Source organism: Trachinotus anak, unplaced genomic scaffold (assembly GCF_046630095.1).
Source record: "Trachinotus anak isolate AG129_WGS33_773 ecotype Australia unplaced genomic scaffold, CSIRO_AGI_Tana_v1 ptg000016l, whole genome shotgun sequence".
NCBI classification, from domain to species: domain Eukaryota; kingdom Metazoa; phylum Chordata; class Actinopteri; order Carangiformes; family Carangidae; genus Trachinotus; species Trachinotus anak.
In genome coordinates, this window is record NW_027273867.1 from 18,131,719 (window position 1) to 18,153,629 (window position 21,911).

Sequence of the window (21,911 nt, forward strand, 5' to 3'; positions counted from 1 at the left end):
TCCCTTTCTGTTTTTTTTCCTCAGGTGGGCACAGCCAGATATATGGCCCCAGAGGTGCTGGAGTCCAGAATCAACCTAGAAAACATTGAGTCTTTCAAACAGGCCGATGTTTACTCCATGGCTCTTGTACTGTGGGAGATCATCTCCAGGTGTAGTGCAATTGGAGGTAAGATAAAGCGCTGTTGATCAGAGGCATGGCCTTACAGCTGACCTTACAAAAACCATCCAGCCTGTTTATCATGTTTAAAATACGTGGCATTAAATAGGTTCATGTGCAGGTTAATAACAGAGTTCAGGATTGCAAAAAGAGCAGCTGTGATGCCTCAGTGAGTGAAATTCCTACTGTCACTGGTATTAAATCAATATTTGCACTTGAAAGCTAATATGGCAGCTTTAGCTGGAAGCTGCTGACAGCTAATATTTTATTGAACATATTAAAATGTTCAGATGTTTATTTTTTATGCCAAATAATTTCATCCAAAAGAGCAGTCAGACCATGGGACATCAAAACCTCCACTGAAACCTAATCAAAATATTTTGCCTTTTTAGGTTAAGCAACTTTTAGTCAACTGATAAATTAGATTTTGGGTTAATTATTAATTGAAATAAAACATTACTGAAGGACTAAGTGAATAAATAGCATCTCCAAAAAAACATTACAATAACAGTTATACATTTTGCAGACCTGTCTTCCTGTATTCAAGAGGAACACTTCAGATGTAGACAACACAACAGGCCTGTATCCAGGCCAAAGTCAGTTTAGCCACGCCGCACAGGAAATATAAGCATAAGTATTTATATTATCCACCTGGCCTGCGTCTCTTTTAGAGGTTACAATTCTGAGACAACTAGAGGGCTGACGTCAGTGTCCTATTCAGAAACACTACAGCAGATATTTGCTTTCATTGAGGTTTTGAAGACTTCCTGAAAGACAGACTTCTTAAAAGAATAGTTCAACATTTTGGGAAACTTGCTTTTTTACTTTTTTTGTGAAGAGTTTAGATGAGAAGATTGTACCATTCTCACACCTGTGTTTTTAAATATCAAGCTACAGCCAGACAACAACAAAAACAAAGTGTAAAAATGACAGGTTTTTGTTTTCGGGAGGTTTTGAGTGGGACTATTTCTCGGCTGGACGCAGTAGCATGCTGGACTCTTGTGTTCACTGTGAGGTTGCCAGGCAACCAGCGGAGACTCCATGAAGTGCCTGCCTCCAGCCAAAGTAACAGTGAAGCACGTAACCCCTCAAACCACAACTTGCCAGACAGACATGGTAGTGGTATTTATTTTCTCCTCTAATTCTCAACAAGACTTGTGCATTTCCAAAAACGTTTGAACTGTTCCTGTAATCAATCTTCCACCTTGCATCCCTCAATATTCTCTTTGTGTATTATGATCAGTCATGTTTTGTTGACATCTGCTCTAAACATGGTACTGTTTCTATACTGATAATGTGTTGCCCCCACTGCACACACACTAAACATCACTTGTGACCTTTAGTTAATAATAGAGAACCACGTTTTCCTTGGTAATTCAGAGATTAGCCTGGGTCGTTGAGTGTAAAGGAAATCAATAGCAGCACTGATTGATGAAATTCCCTTTGGAGCCTGTGTAAAGATCTTCAGAAATACTGTAAAAAGAAAAATTGCCTCCACAGCTCGTTTGACCTCTAAGGAATACAAGCACACTGACGACTTTACCAATTAGGAGCCCAGTGACCAACTCCACCTTGAGTCAGCTCTGTAGATGTGTGACAGGACCTCCGCGTGTTTCCTCCACGTCCCATTAATCACTGTGGGAACAAAATCTGAAAGTGACAAACACACAATCCATCTTGTAGAAGTCTCAAGGATCAGCTTTCACTTTACTAATGTACCGTTACTTGTGTTTGTCATTCTGTAGCAAAAACAAGGCCAGGATATGTGCAAATAATAGAAATGGGTGATTATCTGAAGGCAAACCACAGGGCAGTATTTCACGTCAGCAGTCACTCATTTGTTTTCACTTCCCTTTAGTGTCTCTGTGGCCCAGTTTGTTTCTGTGACTGCTCCTGTCTCCATTGTGTCAGAGGAGTGATTGAAAGCCGTGTTTGGGCATGAACGTTTCTACTTTGGCATTTTCCTGTTTTGCCCCCACGATCCCCCCCAGGGGGCCCCCTTAAAATGTATCACCCAGTTACGCTGCCCATGAGTCCTCTGAAGAAAAAAAAAACATGGCCAAGTGACCCACAGTCCCCTTTGCTTTCCCTTCCCAACAGCAAGAATATGTGTGCCCTGTGGGTACACCTTCAAAATCAAAATAGACTCTTTCCTGTTTTGCAAAGAGCACAGTCCCAAGACACACTGTTTTCTGTGTGAAGTTAACTTTGTAAGTATGTATGTCTTCCTTGTATGAGGATGTTTTGTGGCTAATGTCTCTTGAGACAAGACCAGACAGGATACACGCTGGTAGAGATGGACTAAACGAATCCAGGCTCACTGGATAAAGGTTAGTGTAGCTTCACTTGGTTTCCTCTTGAGGGACAACAGCTTTATTTATCCCACTCAGCCTCATCCATCCGTTTCAGTCACTTCTGAGTTGATGCTTGTGAATCTCTCAGCCCTTTCACTTTGCATTTATTTAGATCTCAACCAACAGGAACACTGTAGACATCAGCAAACATTATTTTAGGCCCAGTTTAACCACATTTTTGTGAATGTCCTTGTACAGAAACTCTCTCATTCTTTGCCTCTATACTTGACACTCAACTTGGCTTATCTACATTTCCCTCACCCTCTCTATGTCTGTCTTTTCTTTCTACCCTGAAGCAGGTGAGGCAGCAATTAATTACTCTCTCACTGCACTGCAGCACTGGAGACAGCCATCCAGCTTTACTCATGCCAGCACAGACAGACAGGGAGGACAAGCTAGCGTAGATTTATTGGAGAAAGGGGAAGCAGAGGGGTTCCCGTCACACCCACGGCCCAGAATAGAGACTAAAGATAGAAGCCACTGAGGTTGTTCATGTGTTTTTCCCGTGTCTTTGTATCTCTATCTTTTTCAAAACTTGGCAACTCTCCGAGACGAGTAGAGGGGTGAAATCTGTGGTTCGTTAACCAAAAACCCAAGGAGACGTTCTCATGCTGAAAGGTTAAAATGTTGTACAAACACAGAGAGCCTCCTGCTTTGATAGACCCTGAGGAAGGTGGAAAGAATAGACTGTACAAATGAGATGCAGTAATTTGGTTTTGCTCCAATGGCAGCGAAAAATCACCTTGCAGAGAGTATACTGGCAGAGATGTGGTGTTGATGCTGGAATCAGAGCACCATGAGAGTAAAACAGATGTTTACAGAGTGTGTTTAAAAAGCTTCATGCTTTAACGCTGAATGCTTTCCTGAAGCTGCCAAGTCCCTGTAGGTTGGTGAGTCACTCATGACTCTCTGGTAACTCACCTCTCTTGAGACAAAATATGAACATGTGTGAACACACACACGTGCAGACACACAAATTTACACATCCCAGGGCATCATTATAATGACCTGGGTGAAGCCCTGGTTTCTCCATTCTCTCTTGACTCTGATGCCACCTGCCTGTGTGTGTGTCTGTGGAAGACAGATGTCTGATCAGCTATCTCAGTGGCTCAGCGTCTCAGTGGCAGGAAGCCACATAGCTGCTTTGTCACAGTTCCTGGGGCCATGGTCCACTCTGAGTTTTGCCAGGCGAGAAGAACACAGCCGTCTGTCGACAGTGCCAGTCAGCCAGCCATGAGCCACCACTTTGTTTTCTTTATCTTCCAAAACTATAAAGACAAAGAAAGAGTTTGAATGAGAGGGAAACAGAGAGATCAACACACCTCAGTGAGAAGGAAAAGCTGGATTCAAGGCTCAGGCCTTTTTATCTTTGTCTCTGTTCCCTAAAATGTCTCTCCTGTATAATTTAGCTGCTCTAGATTTAGGGCTTGGAAAGACTATGAAGGCGTTCCTCAGGCGGGTGGGGCTAAGTAGTGGGATAATAGTGGAGTGGTGTTGAACGTGGAGCTGCAGACGGAGAAATGCCTTCAGTCCCTAGAGGGAGAGGTTGGGCTAGACTGGAGAGGAGGAGAGGTTAGGGCAGCTGCTCTCCAGATGTCAGACCATCAGCTCCTTCAGGACTGGAGGGCCTGATGGGCTGGAGGGTATGTATGTATGTATGTGTGTGGGGTCTGCCATGGTCCACATTTGGGAGAACTTCTGACTTCAAACCTCTTGATTAAGGATGAATTGGGGATAGAATTTGTGTGTGTGCCCAATTTGGTTTCATTGAAGTTGCATCCAGCGTGAGCTAAAATAGGTCTGGTCATCTTTAATGGGGTTAGGTGAAGGTTAGGGCATGTATCAGCCATGGTTAATGGTAGGGTAACCCTCTGGGGTAAGTCAACGCCATGTGTTCAAAAGTAAGCTCTGCTAATGTGTAATGCACATGTATGCATCTGCACGAAATGACTTTAACAACCTGTGAGGAACACAAAACAAGTGTCACAGCCACCGCAGCCTAATGAAAACCAGCACAGGCGGCTGGGACTGGATTCATCAAGCTGTTGTTCCAGACTCTGAGACTTTCGGGAAACAGACAATGTTATTGTGATCACATTACTAATTTATTTCCAAGTACATGTTGAAACTATGTTTGGATCTGTTTTCCTGCATTTTTTATGTGTTTAGGTGACAGGGTTTCTGTTCTTTTTTCAGTGTGTAAGCCTTGCTGAGTATAATTGGACAAAAATGTTAACTTGGAAGGGCGCAAGAATATCAAACAAAATATCTGGATTATGCTTTGCTTGTAACTTTGCTGTAATAATTTTACGAAGGTTTGTGTTTTTTCCTTCTTTCTTTGTTTTAGTCCTGTTTGGCCTCCTTGGCTTATTTGTAATGGATGTATATCACGACACTTCTTAGGGGTCACATTCATTTCCCTAGTCTGCCGCTGAAGTGACCTGAATTTCTCTTGGCTGCAGATTTCCAGACAGTTTCTAAAGGCATGTCTGACAACTGGCACGGAAAATAGACATTAAGGATGAAATATGTGCTAGTGTTGCAAAATTCAACTCACTACATGTCAGCTGTCGTAGGAAACGCAGTGTAAGTTCTTGATTGTTAATGTGCTGAACTTGTTATATGGCATTGCAGAAGCCTTGTCAATATGCAGTGTGTGACTTTTGCAAACCACAGCATTCCTCACTTTCCCCTTGTTGTGTTTTCAATAGCTTTTGCTAGTTCCGAGTTTAATTTAAGGTTTGCCTGGAAAATCCGTCTTTGCTTTTAGAGCAGAATCGGCCCAATCTTTCCATCCTGGAATACACACTTCTGTTTACACTGCAAAGTACTCAGTAGTATGATTCATATGTTTTGATTCCATTGTTTGTGGATGGACACATAAACATGTTTGCCCAACAGTTTAGCATACAGTTCTTCTCTCGCTCTCTCTCTCCCTCTCTCTCCCTCTCTCTCTCTCTCTCCCTCCTGTCAAAACAAAAAGAAACATTTGTCTCCTTTTCTCTTAAATATTGACTGATGGCAGGGTGGGGCCCTGCTGCTATGTTTAAGCTTTTACACCAAACCAGAGGAACTTGGCTTGCAAGAAAAGAAGTTTCAGCTTCTGCAGAAGAATCCTCTGTAGCATTAGTCAGTGTCCCAGAAGTCTTAATTTCCTGTCTGCAGGCTTCATAACTTCCTGTTAGCTTCTTTTGAACATGTTTTGTAAGAGTGAAATGAAACCATAATCTTGTTCATTCCACAAACTGTACACCAAGAAGTGGATATCTATTCCAGTAGTTTACAACAATCAACACTTTAGAACAGTTGTAGATTTTTTTTTTTTCCATTCCTTAAATGTTGGCATATATTGTTTACACACTGTACAAGATGTGTTGGTTTACTTGCAGAGACAACATGTTTGCCTCGTGACTGGGCGGATTACACCACAGTTCGCTGACTCCGGCTGGCACTGCTGCTTTGTTCCAGTTTGTAAACTCTGTGGGACAGATTTGCAAAGAGCAAAATGCAGGACAAATCTGCTCTGGGCGTCTCATTCGGTTTATCTGTGTATTCAGGACCTAATTACAAGATCAGTGACTGCACTGCCTTGTAGGTGTATTGTTTTAGTAAATGAAAGCATAAAAGACACAAGTCCAGCATTAGACTTGCATAAGTTCTGTACACTAAGAAAGAGAAATGGGAAGCCATGCAACAACCGAAACTACTTCTACTAGAATAAAATGGGAAAAAATCTAGAAAAATACTCCCAAATTGCATAACTGTTTGTAGTACAGAAAACACATTTCAGATTTCTAGATGAGGAAATCATTAACGGTTTCTATTCTGTGGTTATTATTGCAACACATGAGGGGATTATTGTGTTCATCAACAGTTAACAGTGAGAGTCAATTTAAAGTTTTTAAAATGGTCTAAGAAAAAGTGTAATATTCTGTTATCTGTGTGTGTTTGAAGGCCTTTGTCTGTCTTTGTCAGGGGTTATTTGTGAAATACTGTGGGATTGTTAAACTAGCATTTCGCTCCTGGACATCTTTTAATGATGAAATTTTTATAATGAGCTAATTATTTACTTCAGCATTCTTCACACAGTCATGTGCCTCATCAGGCTTTTCTTATCTCAAATTGGAATTTGATTTGATGTTTTAATCCAAGGATACACCGATCGCCCACAATATTGAAACCAGATACCTTTTAATATTGTGGCTGATCAGTGGGTATTAATTCATGCAAGGATACATTTTCTTTGGAAACTCTGGAGCTGAGGTTTCCAGACTGTTCTCCACACCAAAGCTTTGAAATCTTGCTCTGAGTAAACTCAATTGGTATATTGCCTTTGACAAGCAGTCTGGGTTTTGTTGTGTAAGAGAGCTAACACAAAGCGCCAGAGCTGTGTTGGTGAGATACTTAAAGCCTATTGAAGCCGAGGGTACAAAATGTGATAATAAGTGTTTCTCTTCAGAAAATCTCCCCCTTGGTCTTTCTGTCAGCAGCACAGGATTCTTAAGTTGTTTGTGCTGCTTCAGTGCTATTTAAAGTTTGCAACCTGCAGTTTTAATTTAGAGCACACAGTGAAACCTTTGAGAGGTGTTGTCAATGTGTGTGTTGTGGGGCTCTGCCATCTGATTTAACCTCTCTATTCAAGAGAACTGTATCACTCAGCAGAGGTGAATCCATTTCAAAGTGTTTTGCTTCTCTAAAACCACCAAAGTTGCACATTTCCATAACTTTTTGTATCTGTCTCTTGTTTGTGTGTCTTGATATGCAGAAGTGAAAGAGTACGAGCCGCCCTTTGGGAACCTGAGGGAACACCCGTGTGTAGAGAGCATGAAGGACAGTGTTCTCCGAGACAGAGGAAGACCTGAGATCCCCAACAGCTGGATCAACCACACAGTAAGAGGCTCCAACACATACTGCACATACATGCAGTCTATGACAAACTGCTGCTGTGTGAAAAACTCCTGAAAAAATGACTATTCATGTAAGCTTATTTTAAAAATCAGCAGTTCTCATTTCAACTTTAATATGCACTAATGCTTTTTATCATATGTCAGTTTTTTAGACTATGGGTGCAAATTAGCTGATGAGCTGACCCTTGCACATTCACACTGATGTTGCTAAATGTCAGTGTTGATTAATGTCAAATAACGAATAAGCACTACCTGTGCATCACATAACCCTTTTTAACCAAAAAGTTTAAGGAATGGAAATGGGAACTAAACTCAAGAACAAAAACTAAGAACTAAATATCCCTTTTCTGCATTCCTGTTTGCATTTTCACTGCATCTGAAGAGCAGTGAAAATTAAGCAATTTAGAACGAATTTCTAAATTTAAAAAATTATAGAATCTCTTGAATTAATACTGTTGAAACACAACTAACGTGAAATAGTCAAAGTGATTATATCAGTTAATCAGGAACAGTTTTTATCTGCTAAAACAGTCCTGAGAAGAGTTCAGACTTATTATCCTGCTGGACTATACTCTATTCACATGACTCCCTCTTCTATTTTTTCACTCTAAGGAAACAGTCTGGTACAAAGACACAGACTGATACACACAAACACACAGATGGAAACGCATAAACACACGTGAACATTCACAGTTTCAGCTGAGGTGATTAGATTCTGTCTCAGTCAAATTTGCCCCAGGTCTTTATTATTGACTGATTATATCTGTGCTCCATTGCTCCCCGTGCAGGGCATCCAGATGGTGTGTGCCTCCATAGAGGATTGCTGGGACCACGACCCGGAGGCCCGTCTGACAGCCCAGTGTGTTGCTGAGCGCTTCGACGACATGGAGTACCTGGACAAGCTGTCAGATTGCTCTGACTCAGAGGAGAAGATCCCTGAAGAAATCTTTGTTGTGGATGAGAAGTAGAGCTCAACAAAAACACTGCCCCCACTGGGGCAGTTGAAGAATTACAACCAAGCAGGTGGGAGAGAAAGAACTTCCAGTGGACGCTTTGTTTGCTATGGGTTCATCAGATGTGTGACCAAGGATCAAACCGGAAAATTGTGTAGATGAAAGCGAACTGTTACCAGAGACATACATACAGAATACACATCAGGACCAACATAAATGTAAACACCAGTGACTGACCTGATTTATTTTGTTCTACATGCTTCAAAGACTCAAATCATAAACAAACAGGGAAATCACATTACTAAGCTTTTTTAACCAAATACTATTTGCACTTTATCAATATCTATGCACACCAAATGATATAAATATATATTCAGTTTTATTTTTGTTTGACAATACATTTCAGGTATAGGAGATAAAGGGACATGATGTATTTAGAACAAGGGGTAAAAGGGAGTAATGAAAAAATATGAAGACATATTAACACTAATAATAAATATTGGATATATTGGACTGCCTACTTAAATGTATTCCTAGGTGGCCTTGGATAGATGTCATTGGGACTGGATTTCGGCATGATCCAAGGTTGAAGATGCAAGTGTAATTTTATGTGGTATGAAATGGAAATTAACCAAAGCAAAGGAATATAAAACCCATCCAAGGCTGTTATACAAGAAAATCTCGACTGTAAAATAAAGACAGCAAAATCAGCCTAAATGGAAATAAGGAACACATAGATGTGTGTGTGTGTGTGTGTGTGTGTGTGTGTGTGTGTGTGTGTGTGTGTGTGCGTGCGTGCGTGCGTGCGTGCGTGCGTGCGTGCGTGCGTGCGTGCGTGCGTGCGTGCGTGCGTGCACAAGTATTACTCGGAGGACTCTGTTCCCAGAAACAGAAAGTCTGCTTATTCAGACGAAGAGAATAAACTTGGGAAGAGAGAAATGTATAAAGGACTGTAAACTGGAGGATCTAGCCTGCTGCCTATACGCCATAAAAGCTGAACTTGTTTGTAGATATTTTGTTACAAAAAAGGGAACTCAATCAAGTAAAGTCATAATTAAAAGTGTTACAGTACTCAGTGTGTCAATTTGGTGTTTTTAATGCTCTATACTCTGTATTGTACTTTAACCGTTGGCGCCAAATACAAAACTGGACATTTGTCTCCAGCGTACATGCTCAATTGACTGTAAGTATGCAGTTTTGTGAACATCTAGCAATACTAAATCTAGCAAGGATAAATAACCAATGAATTCTAGGTAATACCAGGGCTACAACACCAGCTGATGATGAAAACCAAACTAGGACTAAAATACAAGTGACTAACAACAATGAAAAAAATACACGGAATTTAATGTGATAATTAGAAATGTACACATTTTAATTTGTACTGAAAATGTGCTTGTTTACGAAGGTATAATATAATTTGTCAGTGGTGAACAGGATGACAAGCTCACTAATGCTGTGTTTGTATGGGCCCATCAGCTGCTCTCAGGCTTGGAACAGGGACATTATGTTCCCCTCCTGGCACGCTGTGACACAAACTTAAATCATATCAGTTCAAGTCATGCATGCGTGCTTATATGCATCATTCTGCTATGTGAAACCTGCATATTCCATCGTGCATACCATATCCACAACACATTTGCATGCTTGTGTTGGCACGCACACACTCATTCATGCATTGAAGATACTTAATGTTTCATTCCTGATTACACTGAGAACACCAAGATGGCAGTTTTGGGTGTTATCCAGAATATGACAAATCGTAGACTGTGTTGTCACACATCAAAACCATGGCAGTTCTCTATTGACTGATAGACAGCTTTACACCAAGAGAGTGTGTGTTTGTGCTTGATGAGGCCAAGGTAAGAGGTTCAGCAGGTCCACAGAGTCTATATACACAGTGCATCTGTGTGTGACGCTGACAGACCTTTCATCTTGAGCCCACAGCTGACTCAGACTGGAACGTGTCGGATGGAGGCTCTCTGATTGTCTGTCACTGTCTGTGTCTCTCTCACAAGCTTCTGATTCATCCTTTGACTATCCACTGAGGAATCACGAGCTGGTTAACATATGTGTTCACAAGTCTACCATACACATATCAAGCAATTATTAAAAGTGGTATATGTACGTTTTGGTGGTGAAACAAGCTTCAGCCATTGATGCATTTACAAGAGGTTAGAATACACCCATCACCACTATTTCATCCCCTCACGTTGGACTGAAGGCAATCTGAATGCTAAAGTGACTCACTATCGTAAAGTAGTCTTACAAGACTGGCTGGGGCTAACAAGTTAGCATGCTAACTTCAGTAGAAGAAAAGATGTCATAGAAATAGAAGCAAAACAAGCGTTAAAATTGACTTTGCCAGTTGCTGAGACAGATCTTGGCGAGTGCAGGAAAGAAGTTTGATGCTGAACATTTTTTCTAGACTCCTCTAGTTAATTAAACAGCTGCAAAAATAGCAAAAACTGACATATAGCAACAGTTCACTTACTTTTTCCAGCACCACTGTGAATGTTTAACGTGTGTGTTAAATAAAGACACAAAAGATTATAATTGTGACATTAGCTTTGTTTCTGTACATTTGTGACAATAATAAAGATCAGATCACATTTGACCAGTCAATGCAGAAAACCAGGTCATTCCAAAGGGTACACATCCTTATTCTCGCCGCTGTATTTTTCACTGCTGTTAAAACAGCTCTGCTCAGCAAAAACTGACTGCTTACTCGAAACTAAAAATCTGTCCTCACAGCATGAGAGTCTCCAGGAAGTGAACTCAGTCACATGTACAACATTTGTATGTGGTTGTGTCAGCATTGTGTCATGTGTGATTTCTGCCCCCAACATTTGTTTTATTAGTCGAAATTCTTCCGTTCAAAACACATTAACCTGGGCTGCAGTGGTGAAGCAGCACCACTGAAAATGCATGAACTGTTAAACAAATGCACTTGGGAACAGGAGGGAAGTGATTTATCAGCTACAGTGTGCTGAGTTGTCGTCTCGTAGGGAGATTTCCATTGCCCATCCTACAGTTTACACGCTCTATTTACATAAACTATGCCAAAGGCACACTTGGTGTGGTTTCCTCTACAGATAAATTGGATACTGCCGTGGGACATACATGCTTATGATAAATGATTTATAATTTTACGTTATAAATGGATTACCACAGCGGTGTCAGAAGTAACAACAGTAACATTTCTTCTCATTTTTCACAATCAAATAATGTGATGCCAATTTTCCTGCAGCAAAAGAGTGAAGTTCTCAAAAGGGAGATACATATTTAAGGATGCGTGAAGCACTTTTTTTTTTTTTCACTGACACATTTGTTAGTGCCAGTAAAGGAATGATGTCTTCATTTCAATAACAAATTCAAATGCGCTTTTGCCACATTGTTGCAGGGGCCACAGAGCATGGATCTGCCAGATAAGGTCAACACAGGTCGGTTCAAGTTGGTTAACAGTGTGGGACAAGTGTAAAGCAATTACACCTGAATCATGTAGCACATAGTCAACAATAATCCTGTTATATTCCTGGAATGACAGTTGAGATTGAGGTACCTTGCAAATTCATTCAGTCAATTTTGGTTTTAGCAACAGTAAATAATAAACAACAGATAGATTGCATTATATGTTATTTTTTTCTGTTTTGGGTTCGTTTTTTAAAACTCATTCAGGACGTTAGTACAAATCATCCTGTCTGTGTTGCTATCCCACCATTTGTTTTAATTAAGGCACCATGGGAACTTGTGTACACTTATTTACTTCACTGGCAGCAACACAACAGGAGAATATTACCCTGTATGCGCCCACTGCCTGCATTCTGTATTGTAACCAGTAGAGGGCGCACTGGTTCTACTGGATAATACATACAAAGGCCTCATTTGTACATTCTGCTACCAACTAGGCTTCAGTGCTAAGGGACAGGATCCAGTGAGCTAACGTTTATGCATTAAGGGTAAAAGAAATGGAGGCACCGCACTGTGAAAACGAAAGGGCTGAGTTTAAGATGTGACAGGTCTTTCCATTACCAAGACTCACACTGAGTGGCACTAACCAGTCACCAAACACTGGGGTCATTTTATGTCCTGGGATCTAATTGCATTTTAACAGCTACTGTTAGAAAGCATAACTTAACAAAAAAAAAAAAAATTCAGTCTCTCTCTTCGTTTCAGCACTTACCACCTCTCACTTGTCACAATGTAGTTTACGCTCAAGCTGCCAGAGTACAGCCCTCCATCAGTACTGGTTAAATCCCGTACATGTGGTACCCTATGTATCCTTGTCAGCTGCTCAGTCATGATACTGTCTAACCCGATTAACCCTTCGAGTGGGCGGCAAAAGCAGGCTGAGAGTTTAGCCAAGAACAACTCGTCACTGCTTACATGTATACACAAAGAGGCAAATGCTCACACAACCCTTAGGTAGTCTTAATAACCCAGAAGGATATACTCTCTTGCCAAAGTCACTTCTAATTCCCACATGCTGGTTGCCATGGTGACACCTCATACATCAATCAAAGCCGCTGAGCAGTGCGTTGGTTGGTGAAAGCTGTAAACAATATTTTAAGCTCCAGTAAGGAGATGACAAGGAAGACAAATTACTGCTCGCTCTGATATCACCTCCTCTCTCAGCTCTACGGGTCCGGTTAACGTCAGAGGCCATTTCCCCCCACCGGCCCGGTCAATTACAGATCTGTTTTTTGATTCCAAATACCCATTTGATTTAGATGTTCACTTGACGTATAACAAAGCAGCACTCTGGGCGAGCAGCTCCGATACTGGCAGCAGTATTGGCGGCAATGGGAGTCACGTACTTGAAGAAACTTTAAGACCTTGAGCCACAATCTCAGGCAGCAACTGTCTAGGGGATGATGTGCCTGTTAAGACACAAGCACCAGGCAGCTGAGGCCAAGCAGAGGCCCAGAGATGGACAGATGAGGCTGCTGGTGTATCAGGAGCTATTACCCCTGCTGTCCTCTCAGACGTTTTTGTCTAATGGCAGGGGACTTGATATTTCCGATATTACTTTAATTTCCTTATGCCTGAATGAAACTATTGTGTTATTATATTCTCAGCCAGCAAGCACTCAGCGTGCTTAATAGAAAAAAGCAGCCCATCAAGGACAAGCACAGCTGTGTCAGTGATGGCAGTATGTTAGACCTGAAAGTGTTTGTCTTGGAGGATACATTAAGAGTCTTGTTTACTTACATTTAACAAGACCAGCGCTGGCAGTTATATTGCAATTTCCCCTCCAACAAAAGCTGGAATGATTTGATCGTTGGAGCTAACAAGGACGATGCCGGTCCACTTAATATCCTGCATCAATCATCCTCTAGTTGCATGTATGGTGAGATGATGAGGATGCGGGACTAATTTGGCTCAGTATATCCTTTAATCTGTGTTCCATATTAATTTGCCTATTTAGCAATAATTTACTGTCCTATTCCAGTTAATGTTCCAAGAGGCTGCAGCGAGCCTGATGTGACAATGTTAATCTCCACCTGTATATGCTGTTGCACTGTTAAAACCTGCTTGCACTGTGTAGTCAACTCATTATTCAATTATGTACAGAAATGTTTGCTTCAAAGGTCAGCCAAAGTCGATGTAAGCCATACGAGGCGATGAAGAAAAAAAAAAAGTAATTGCTCTCATTTTCAACACATTTGAAGATGACAAAGCAGTGGTAATGATAATCCATCATCATCAATAAGATTCCACAATGCTGCTACGAAATGTATTTATTATAGAGAGTTTATTTAACTGTAAGTAAAATGCTCATCAACAACAGCATTTTGTTTCCAACAAATATGTATTCTGTGACAAATTGTACGTACAGCTCTCTCAGCTATCTCTGTGTTTGCTGTCAATCTCACTTGTTCTACCACAGCAGCACGTTGGCTGCTGTTCCTCTCGCCTACATTTCCCTCTTCATTAGCTACAGCAGCATTGTTTGTAGCCTGGAAATATTCTAAATAATTTAATTGGATAGCTAATCACGCTGGTCATACTGTTTAGCTTTCCTACGCGTGTTTTCATAAGTTTCTAGGTAAACTGTTTTGCTATTAGCTCTGGTCCATACTGTCTTTGCACCTGCTCAGGACGAGCCCTTTTCCAAGAAAAGCGGATCCTAGGGCCACTTGAATTGTTTGTGGAGCCCTTTTGAAAATATCTTAAAATATTTGTGTGGATTGAGAGAGCAAACATTCAGTGTCAGAATGAAAGAATCAACATTAACCACTTCCATGAGCAGTCGATATTGACTAGCAGCTATGCTAACGACAGCAATCCTTCCTCCCGCGCCTGACCATGATATGATTCAGGGTGTGCAGGGAGAGTTCACAAACAGGTCTGTTGTCTATGGCTGTGTCTCAGCAGCATGACAAGGCTGTCTGATTTAGAAGGCTCCTTTAAATGCGGCTGAGAAATAGGTCCTTTGTTTCTTGGGCAACAAAGGATCCAACAAGTGGATCCTTCGCGGAACAGCCTATCCCATTATTCATTGCATGCTAGTGATGAATCGCTATGGTTCAAAACAAGAATGTGGTGGACTTCGCAAATAAAAGAATGGACAAAGATAAAGAGGAAATCCTTCGTACACTAGTCTCATTTCGGTTTAGCCTTCGAAGTTGACGATGACTACAAAGGCCAGGCCTTCGTAGACCATGTCCTTTAAAGTATGCAGCCCCTGAATTGAGACACAGCTAGTATGTTTGTGTGAGGGAGAGAGTACACAATGTCTGACTGGCCAAATGTTTTGACCACAGCATTTTCTTATTTTCAGTATTCTGCTTGCAAGTGTTCAGCCCCTGGATAACAAGCTAGACTAGTTGCATGCACTGCAGGACAGACACTGACCCTGGGTCAAACCTCTGACGGGGGCACTGCATGGAACTCTGAAATGCTTTGCAGAAACTGTACCAGCTGTATCCAAAGCACGATCAGGCAGACCAAAAGTAAACATGCCATCAGAAGATAAATACATCAAGCTTAGTTCCCTGAGAGATAGAGATGTTCTTCATCACAAATACAGAACTTGCTAAATAAAGAATGTAAGACTCCAATCAGCAAAAATACTGTCAAAAGAATTCTGTCCTGTGGTAGTCTCAGAGGACGGGAAGCAGTTTCTAAACCATTTTTCAGGAGGGGAAACAAGGCCGGGATGGTCTTAGAAATACCAGCATTTTACAGTGGACTGGAAAAATGTCCTATTTACTGTTGAATCCAAGTTTGAAGTTTATGGCAGTGACAGAATTGTGTATATACAGTTCATTTGGAAAGTGTTCAAAACACTTGTTGTTGCTGCCTTATACTACAAACAAAATAATGATATTTTTTTCCACATCAATCTACACTCACTTTGGCTGAGCTCCAGAGATCCTGTGTGGAGATGGGAGATACTTCCAGACGGACAACCATCACTGCAGCACGCCACCAATCTGGGCTTTATGGCAGATTGTCCAGACTGAAGCCTCTCCTCAGGGAAAAACGTATGAAAGCCACTTGGAGTTTGCTCTTTGGAACAATGACTCATTGAGTTATGGCCAAAAACATATTTTGAGTTCACAGTGGTCTTGGCCTTTGACCTTTGTCCACCAAAATCTAATCAGTTCATCCCTTACTGCAACAGAATGTTTGTGCCAAATCTGAAGAAATCCCCTCAAGGTCTTCCTGTGAGACTGCATTCAAGAGAATGGGATGGAAGGACGGACGACCCGAAAACATAATGCCTCTGGTCCCAGCTGTCTGAGCCATTATAACACTGAACTGAACTGAAATTAACTGAATTATTTACTCCTGCTTCCATTCCTTATACTATGCTAAGCAAATTGTTTAGTGTTGACTAACAACATTGTCTCACCGCAGCTTCATTAAGAGAGAAAAAGCAAATGATTGTGTTTAAGATGTCCCTTTTCCTCCCTGTGTCTGTCCTCTGTTCTCCTTCTTTGCCCATCCTGCATCCTCCCCCCACCACATCCCATCTCTCCCATATTCATCGGAGAGGTCAGCTAAGTTTAACTTTATTTGGGAGGCGTGAACTGTGTTCTGTCAGATGACCGATCGAGGGCAACCAGAAGGAGAATCGATTGGACACGGGCTAAGCACAGAGATACATAGTCCTGACCAAGAGGCCACATGGTGTTGACCGGCCTTTTCACAGTGCTCTTTGGTCAGAAGATAGACCAGATTTAGCCTTAAATCTAATGTATTTGCACATTATACGAAAGGGCATCAAAACAAAAAATAGACAATAGACAATATACAAGCTGCACAAAAAAGCTAAAGTTAACAACAAATTGCACGTAACAGAAATTCCATAAATTCCCCCTTACATGTCAAATAAGCAAAATATTAATTCGAATGACAGGGGCCTTCAGACATGCACAATCACTGCATGAATTTTGAAACAACTGGATAGATACTCTTTGTGAAAACAAGAGAACGATGTCAGTGAGGCAGCTCTTCTATCTGCTCCTTTTGTTTTGAAAACTGCTGCCGTAATTTTGCCACAGAGGTTTCAGGGCTGTCATTAAAGCAATATCGAATAAATCTGTTGTCTTCTGAACAGAGACAGCCCGTGCTGGCCACTCAGGAAAGTGAAAGAAGGGTCATTTGTCAAGCGGAGGCAGCTGGGAAATAGGGAAGCATACTTCAATTTTCAACATGTGAGCCATATTTTTTCTCTCCCACAGGGATAATGTCAGACCAAGTTCAACTGTTTTCTACCCACTACATTTGTCATATGTGAATGGCAAGCCCCCTAAAAAAAGACATCACGCAGAGGCGGCTCGAACCGTACCAATGACAGAGAAATGTTAGTAAGACAGCTGTTATTCTGAAGGGGTAGAAGTGCACGCCAACTTTCCACATTCTGCCTGCAGACAGTTGATGCCTCTATTGAGCTCAGGCTAGTACCTCGCTCCTCCTTACTTTTCTCTTTCACTTGCTCTATCAATTGAAACTTTCTTATAAACTTTTTATGTAGCATGCCAACAGGATTTGAAGAATGACTTCAGGCACTTTACGCGGTGTCGACAGGTCAGAATCAATCTTGATGAATGTGGTGAACTGTGAATGTATACAGACAATTTTCTATGCTGGTGCATGTTTGGGACTTGTTCTCGGGGAAAAAGGAGGATAAACTGAAAGTTTTCCTTCATAGTTTGTGTGTGGGGCCTGCTTTATGCATTCAGATGCAAGAAAATTCTTTTCAATTCCATAATTGCATAATCATTGTATAATTTCATGGGATAATTACTGTGATTAAAAGACTGATTAAAAATTAAAGCAATAGATTCTGTGACTGTGTTATTATTTCAAATTATGATTTCTGGTAAAATAAAGATACAAGGATCAAAAACAATAATACATTTATTCTTAAAGTTTAAAAAAATGGAAGCTTTCATCAACAAGGTTATTGCATTGATTTCTTTGTTCCCTTTTGGATGGGGTGGATGAACGTATTCTTGTAATCAAATAAAAAATGAAACGATGTGGTCAGTCAAAACAATCATTGTGTCTGCAGCTCACACCCTTTCAGAGGGAAATAACTTTTCATATGCTTTGGAAAATGACTGATGAACACAATGAATTCAATAGCATCCTGCGGCAGATGCAGCCTTATAAAGTGAGCAAAAGCACTCTGATCTCCAGGATGATAGATCACACCGTATTCTGTTACGAAATACGGGAGCTTATTGCACTTATTTCATATTTTATCACAACAAGCTATTTTCTTTAAAGAAGGAGTCTGCGCTCGGCTGCGTACGGTGCATATGAATAGCCATGTAATGCGGTGCTTTAGATAATCACTGTGGATCAAGATTAACAGTCCCATCACACAAGGTGAACCATGCCAGCACACCTTCCATCAAAGTCAAGACTAAGATGTTGTGCAGCTGTAGAATATCATCCAAATGTGTTGCCTGGGACTGAGAGGGTCATGTTCACATCTAGTAGATTTAACTGCCTCTGTGTGCCCCATTGACTGTTGGAGAAATGAGCCATGCTCAGTGTGAAATGGTGTGTCACTGATGAGGCCACACAGGTAACCCTGTGCACTCGGTGAAAGACCCCGCATCATCAAGTAGAAGTTAACTCAGGTCGTTACTCATGTGTTTGCCTTCTTTCTTCGTCATCCTCTGATTCATCATCAATACTTTCTCTCAAGATGTCATTAAAGTCTGTTGTCATAGAAACCTCTTTAGACCAGAGCGCATAGTTTTTTAAAACGGAATAATGAATTCTTTTAACCACACGTGAAACTTAACCTTGGGCCAGTTATTATGATGAAGAACCGATTCTTGGAGATTTGTAAAACAGACTGTCTGACTCTCCGTTGGCAACAGGTAAATAAAAGGTTCATAACAGATGGACTCCGCAACTCATTGGGATGCTAAATGGTTTTCTTTAAGTGCTCTCATTTCTGTTAATGATTGTGGTGGTGTGGTGTGCGCAGTGACAATCCCCAGGCTCTGGCTAATCATCCTGTTACACTGGATCACACAGACAGGCTCTATGGAGTCTTTAAAGCTTGCTGCTCTCACAATGAGCAAACATCCTGTTCTGCCATGCTTTTTTTTTTTTTTTTTTTTTTTTTTTTTGATACAATATAATGGATTTCCCTCTCTGTTAGGTTTTACATGCTGATGCTGCACAAGGCAATTAGCACAGAGCAATGCCAAACGATGCCGGGTCTCAAGTTTCCCTTTCTGTGTGCAGCTGAGAAGATAGAAAGCTGATAAATCAAAGACTCCACATAGATCTGTAAATGTGTTTGACTGCGTGTTATCCCTATGATGGATTGGCAATCAATTTAGTGTGCTTCCCTGCCTTCCACCCACTGCATACTGGGGATGGCTCCAGCCTGTTATTATCGGCCCTCAATAGGAATAAGTGGGCGTATGTGATGTATAGATCTATAAGTCTCATTTGTGAAATTTTCTAGCTTCAATTGTAATGCGGATGTGTGTTGCATGGATGTGAGGAATCTGGGAACATGATGTGCATGCCTGCTCCCCAGACATCCTTCGTACTGCAGTCTGTGCCTTAAAAAACAAATTACAACATCAGAGTCCTTCCGACTGTGCACTTCACATACCATCTGTATTAGACTGGAGGCTTCCTTTAAAAGTATACAGCAAGTTTGCTTTCATCACAGACAGCAGATTCATGGAGGATTCTTCGCTTTGTTCCGCGTGCTTACATAACGCCATGCACAACTGATTGAGAGATTTGAGGTGATTATGCGTATTGTGACAAATTGCTGAATACTGCACCCAGATGATTGTAGCTGTTTGTTAGCATCCAGGATTCGCTGGTTGCACCGTTTTCAATGATATCAGCTAAAGCAAAAAGTGCAAAAATTGGCATATTGATTATAATCTTCCTGGGCAGTTATGACTGACTTTCTGACCCTGTCACACATGCAGTCAAAGCAAAGAGAGACAGAGAGAAAGGTGCAAAGAGCTTTTCGTGCCATTCATCTTAAGCTTTTTTGCACGACTGGCCTTTGGCAAAGGAAAAAAAAAAAAAAAAGCATAGAGCCGAAGAATGCCAAGCATAAACCCAGAAAGTCTGTAATGTTCTTGGGAGGGAAAAAAAACAAAAAAGAAAGACAAAGGAAACACAAACATTCAAGTCTGCCCCTGGAGATGGAGGAAAGCAAAGCTGCCCTGCCTGGCAACAGCACTCATTTTGGCTGGCTTTCATCTGGGCTTGGCCTTTTGACAATAGATGTGATTGAAGCAATCTTCACAGCCTGCATTTCTATTTGTCTCAAAGGTCATCCATTCCGAATTTGGAGGTAGAGGAGAAAGGGTGAAGGGGGTAGCATGTTCATTGCAGCATAAACAGACCTTGATGAATGATCAAGGAACTGGGTGGATATGTCTGTGTGTGAACACATATGTTTGTGTGCTAGTGTATATATAAAGATGCGTTTATCAGTATGCATGGGTTTATATGTGTGTGGGATTACATGTATTTGGCTGCATTGTATTTGTACACACTGTTGCCTGTGTGTATGCTGTGTGGGGGTGCGCATGTGTGCATGAATTCCTTTTGGCACTGAGTCTCAGCACATGCCTGCGATACTGTCTGTGGAAGCTTTGGTCTCTAAGTGATCTCCTCATGAACTCAGATCTCTTATCCACCTCTGCCACTCCATCGACTCTCCATGATGACCCCCATCAATTTTCATAATCATCCTTTTACTCTCCTTTATTATCTGCCTTCCATCTCCCCGTCTCTCCAAAGCTGTATTCTCAACTCCCTCTTATCTCCTCCTCGTCTCTCCAGAAGATAGCCCCGATCCACAGCTGTACTAAGCCGGCTCAAACGTCTTCTACATTAATATTTCATTTACATAAATTTTTTTAATCGTGATCTTAAGGGTGACAGGGTAGCTGTAAACACTGTTGATGCAAAGTAAGGATGGGAATTTGGGCCAATGTGTGAAGTTTTCGAACCAGCAATTGGGATATTCTCAAATCAAAGATATTAAAAATGGATATAATTAACAACTCACTTCATATTGCAAATGGAAACACATACATTTTGTTTAAAACGTATTGCTCTGACAAGTAGTTATTTGAATTCAAATATATAAACGCTGTAATTCATAACTTGAATTTATATCAGTGTTTTAGAGGTCAGTAATTAAATCACATTGCTGTTTATGTAGAAACAAGCTCCCTAAAATGTACAAAGCTCCAATGGTAACCTTAGAGTAAGATGAAGCTCTGTTTAGCAGGTGAGAATTACATAAAGCAGCATTATATGCAACAAATGTGAGAGGAGACACTTTGGACCAGGTTTTCTATATCATACACAGAGGAGGACTGTTGGACTATTGTTCTTCCTCCATTGGGACTGAATCACATCTAAGATAAATCAATAACGCTTCCTGCTGCTGTCTCGTGGTTATATGAAACAGTGCAAGCACAGAATGGATGTATACAATCAATCAAAAAGCTCAAGCATTTATTTGAAATGTTCAAAAAAGGTGTCTTATTCTGATATAGGCTTTCGTTGCTTTAGGGGGAAAAGTTGTGAAAGTGCATCCTGAGTTTAAGTGAATGATGAATGCTGTGTTCTTGTCTTTGCTGGGGGACATAATAATGATGAGACACATCAATCTTTATTACCACTTCACCACCCAGTCCAGAACATCCAAGGGCAACAGAAATATTGCACTCACAGAGAACATTTATCTTCACAGACCTGCCTATAGCTTTTAGCTGCAAGGTAAACTCACTCCTTCTAGATTTTGGGGCATTTGAACAATACTTTCTTTTTGTTATTCGCTAAGAAAAATGGCTACAGGAACTCCACACAGCCAACTTTAAGCCGAACAATAAGGATTTTATTTACAGTGAGCGCCAGAATGACTCAATTTCATATATAACAGGGGATGATCCTTATTTCAATCAGCAGCAGCAGCAGCAGCAGCCATGATTTAGTGTGTTTCCATTGGTGGACTCGCCTGTCTATAAAATCGGTGCTGCTCTCTGATTGGCTTAACGACGCAAAACCACGC

The 21,911-nt window shown here is 41.1% G+C and overlaps 1 protein-coding gene across 3 annotated transcripts in view; it reads left to right on the forward strand.

Moving 5' to 3' along the window:
* LOC139634067 (TGF-beta receptor type-2-like) overlaps positions 1-9,442 on the forward strand; it is a 30,471-nt gene extending 21,029 nt beyond the window's left edge. For all 3 annotated transcript variants that reach the window (XM_071500311.1, XM_071500312.1, XM_071500310.1), the window contains 3 exons: positions 25-166; positions 7,277-7,401; positions 8,207-9,442. In XM_071500311.1, the coding sequence (XP_071356412.1) occupies positions 25-166; positions 7,277-7,401; positions 8,207-8,386 (447 nt within the window). In that variant the 3' untranslated portion in view covers positions 8,387-9,442. The remainder of the gene's footprint in view (positions 1-24; positions 167-7,276; positions 7,402-8,206) is intronic.
* Positions 9,443-21,911: the final 12,469 nt, after the last annotated feature.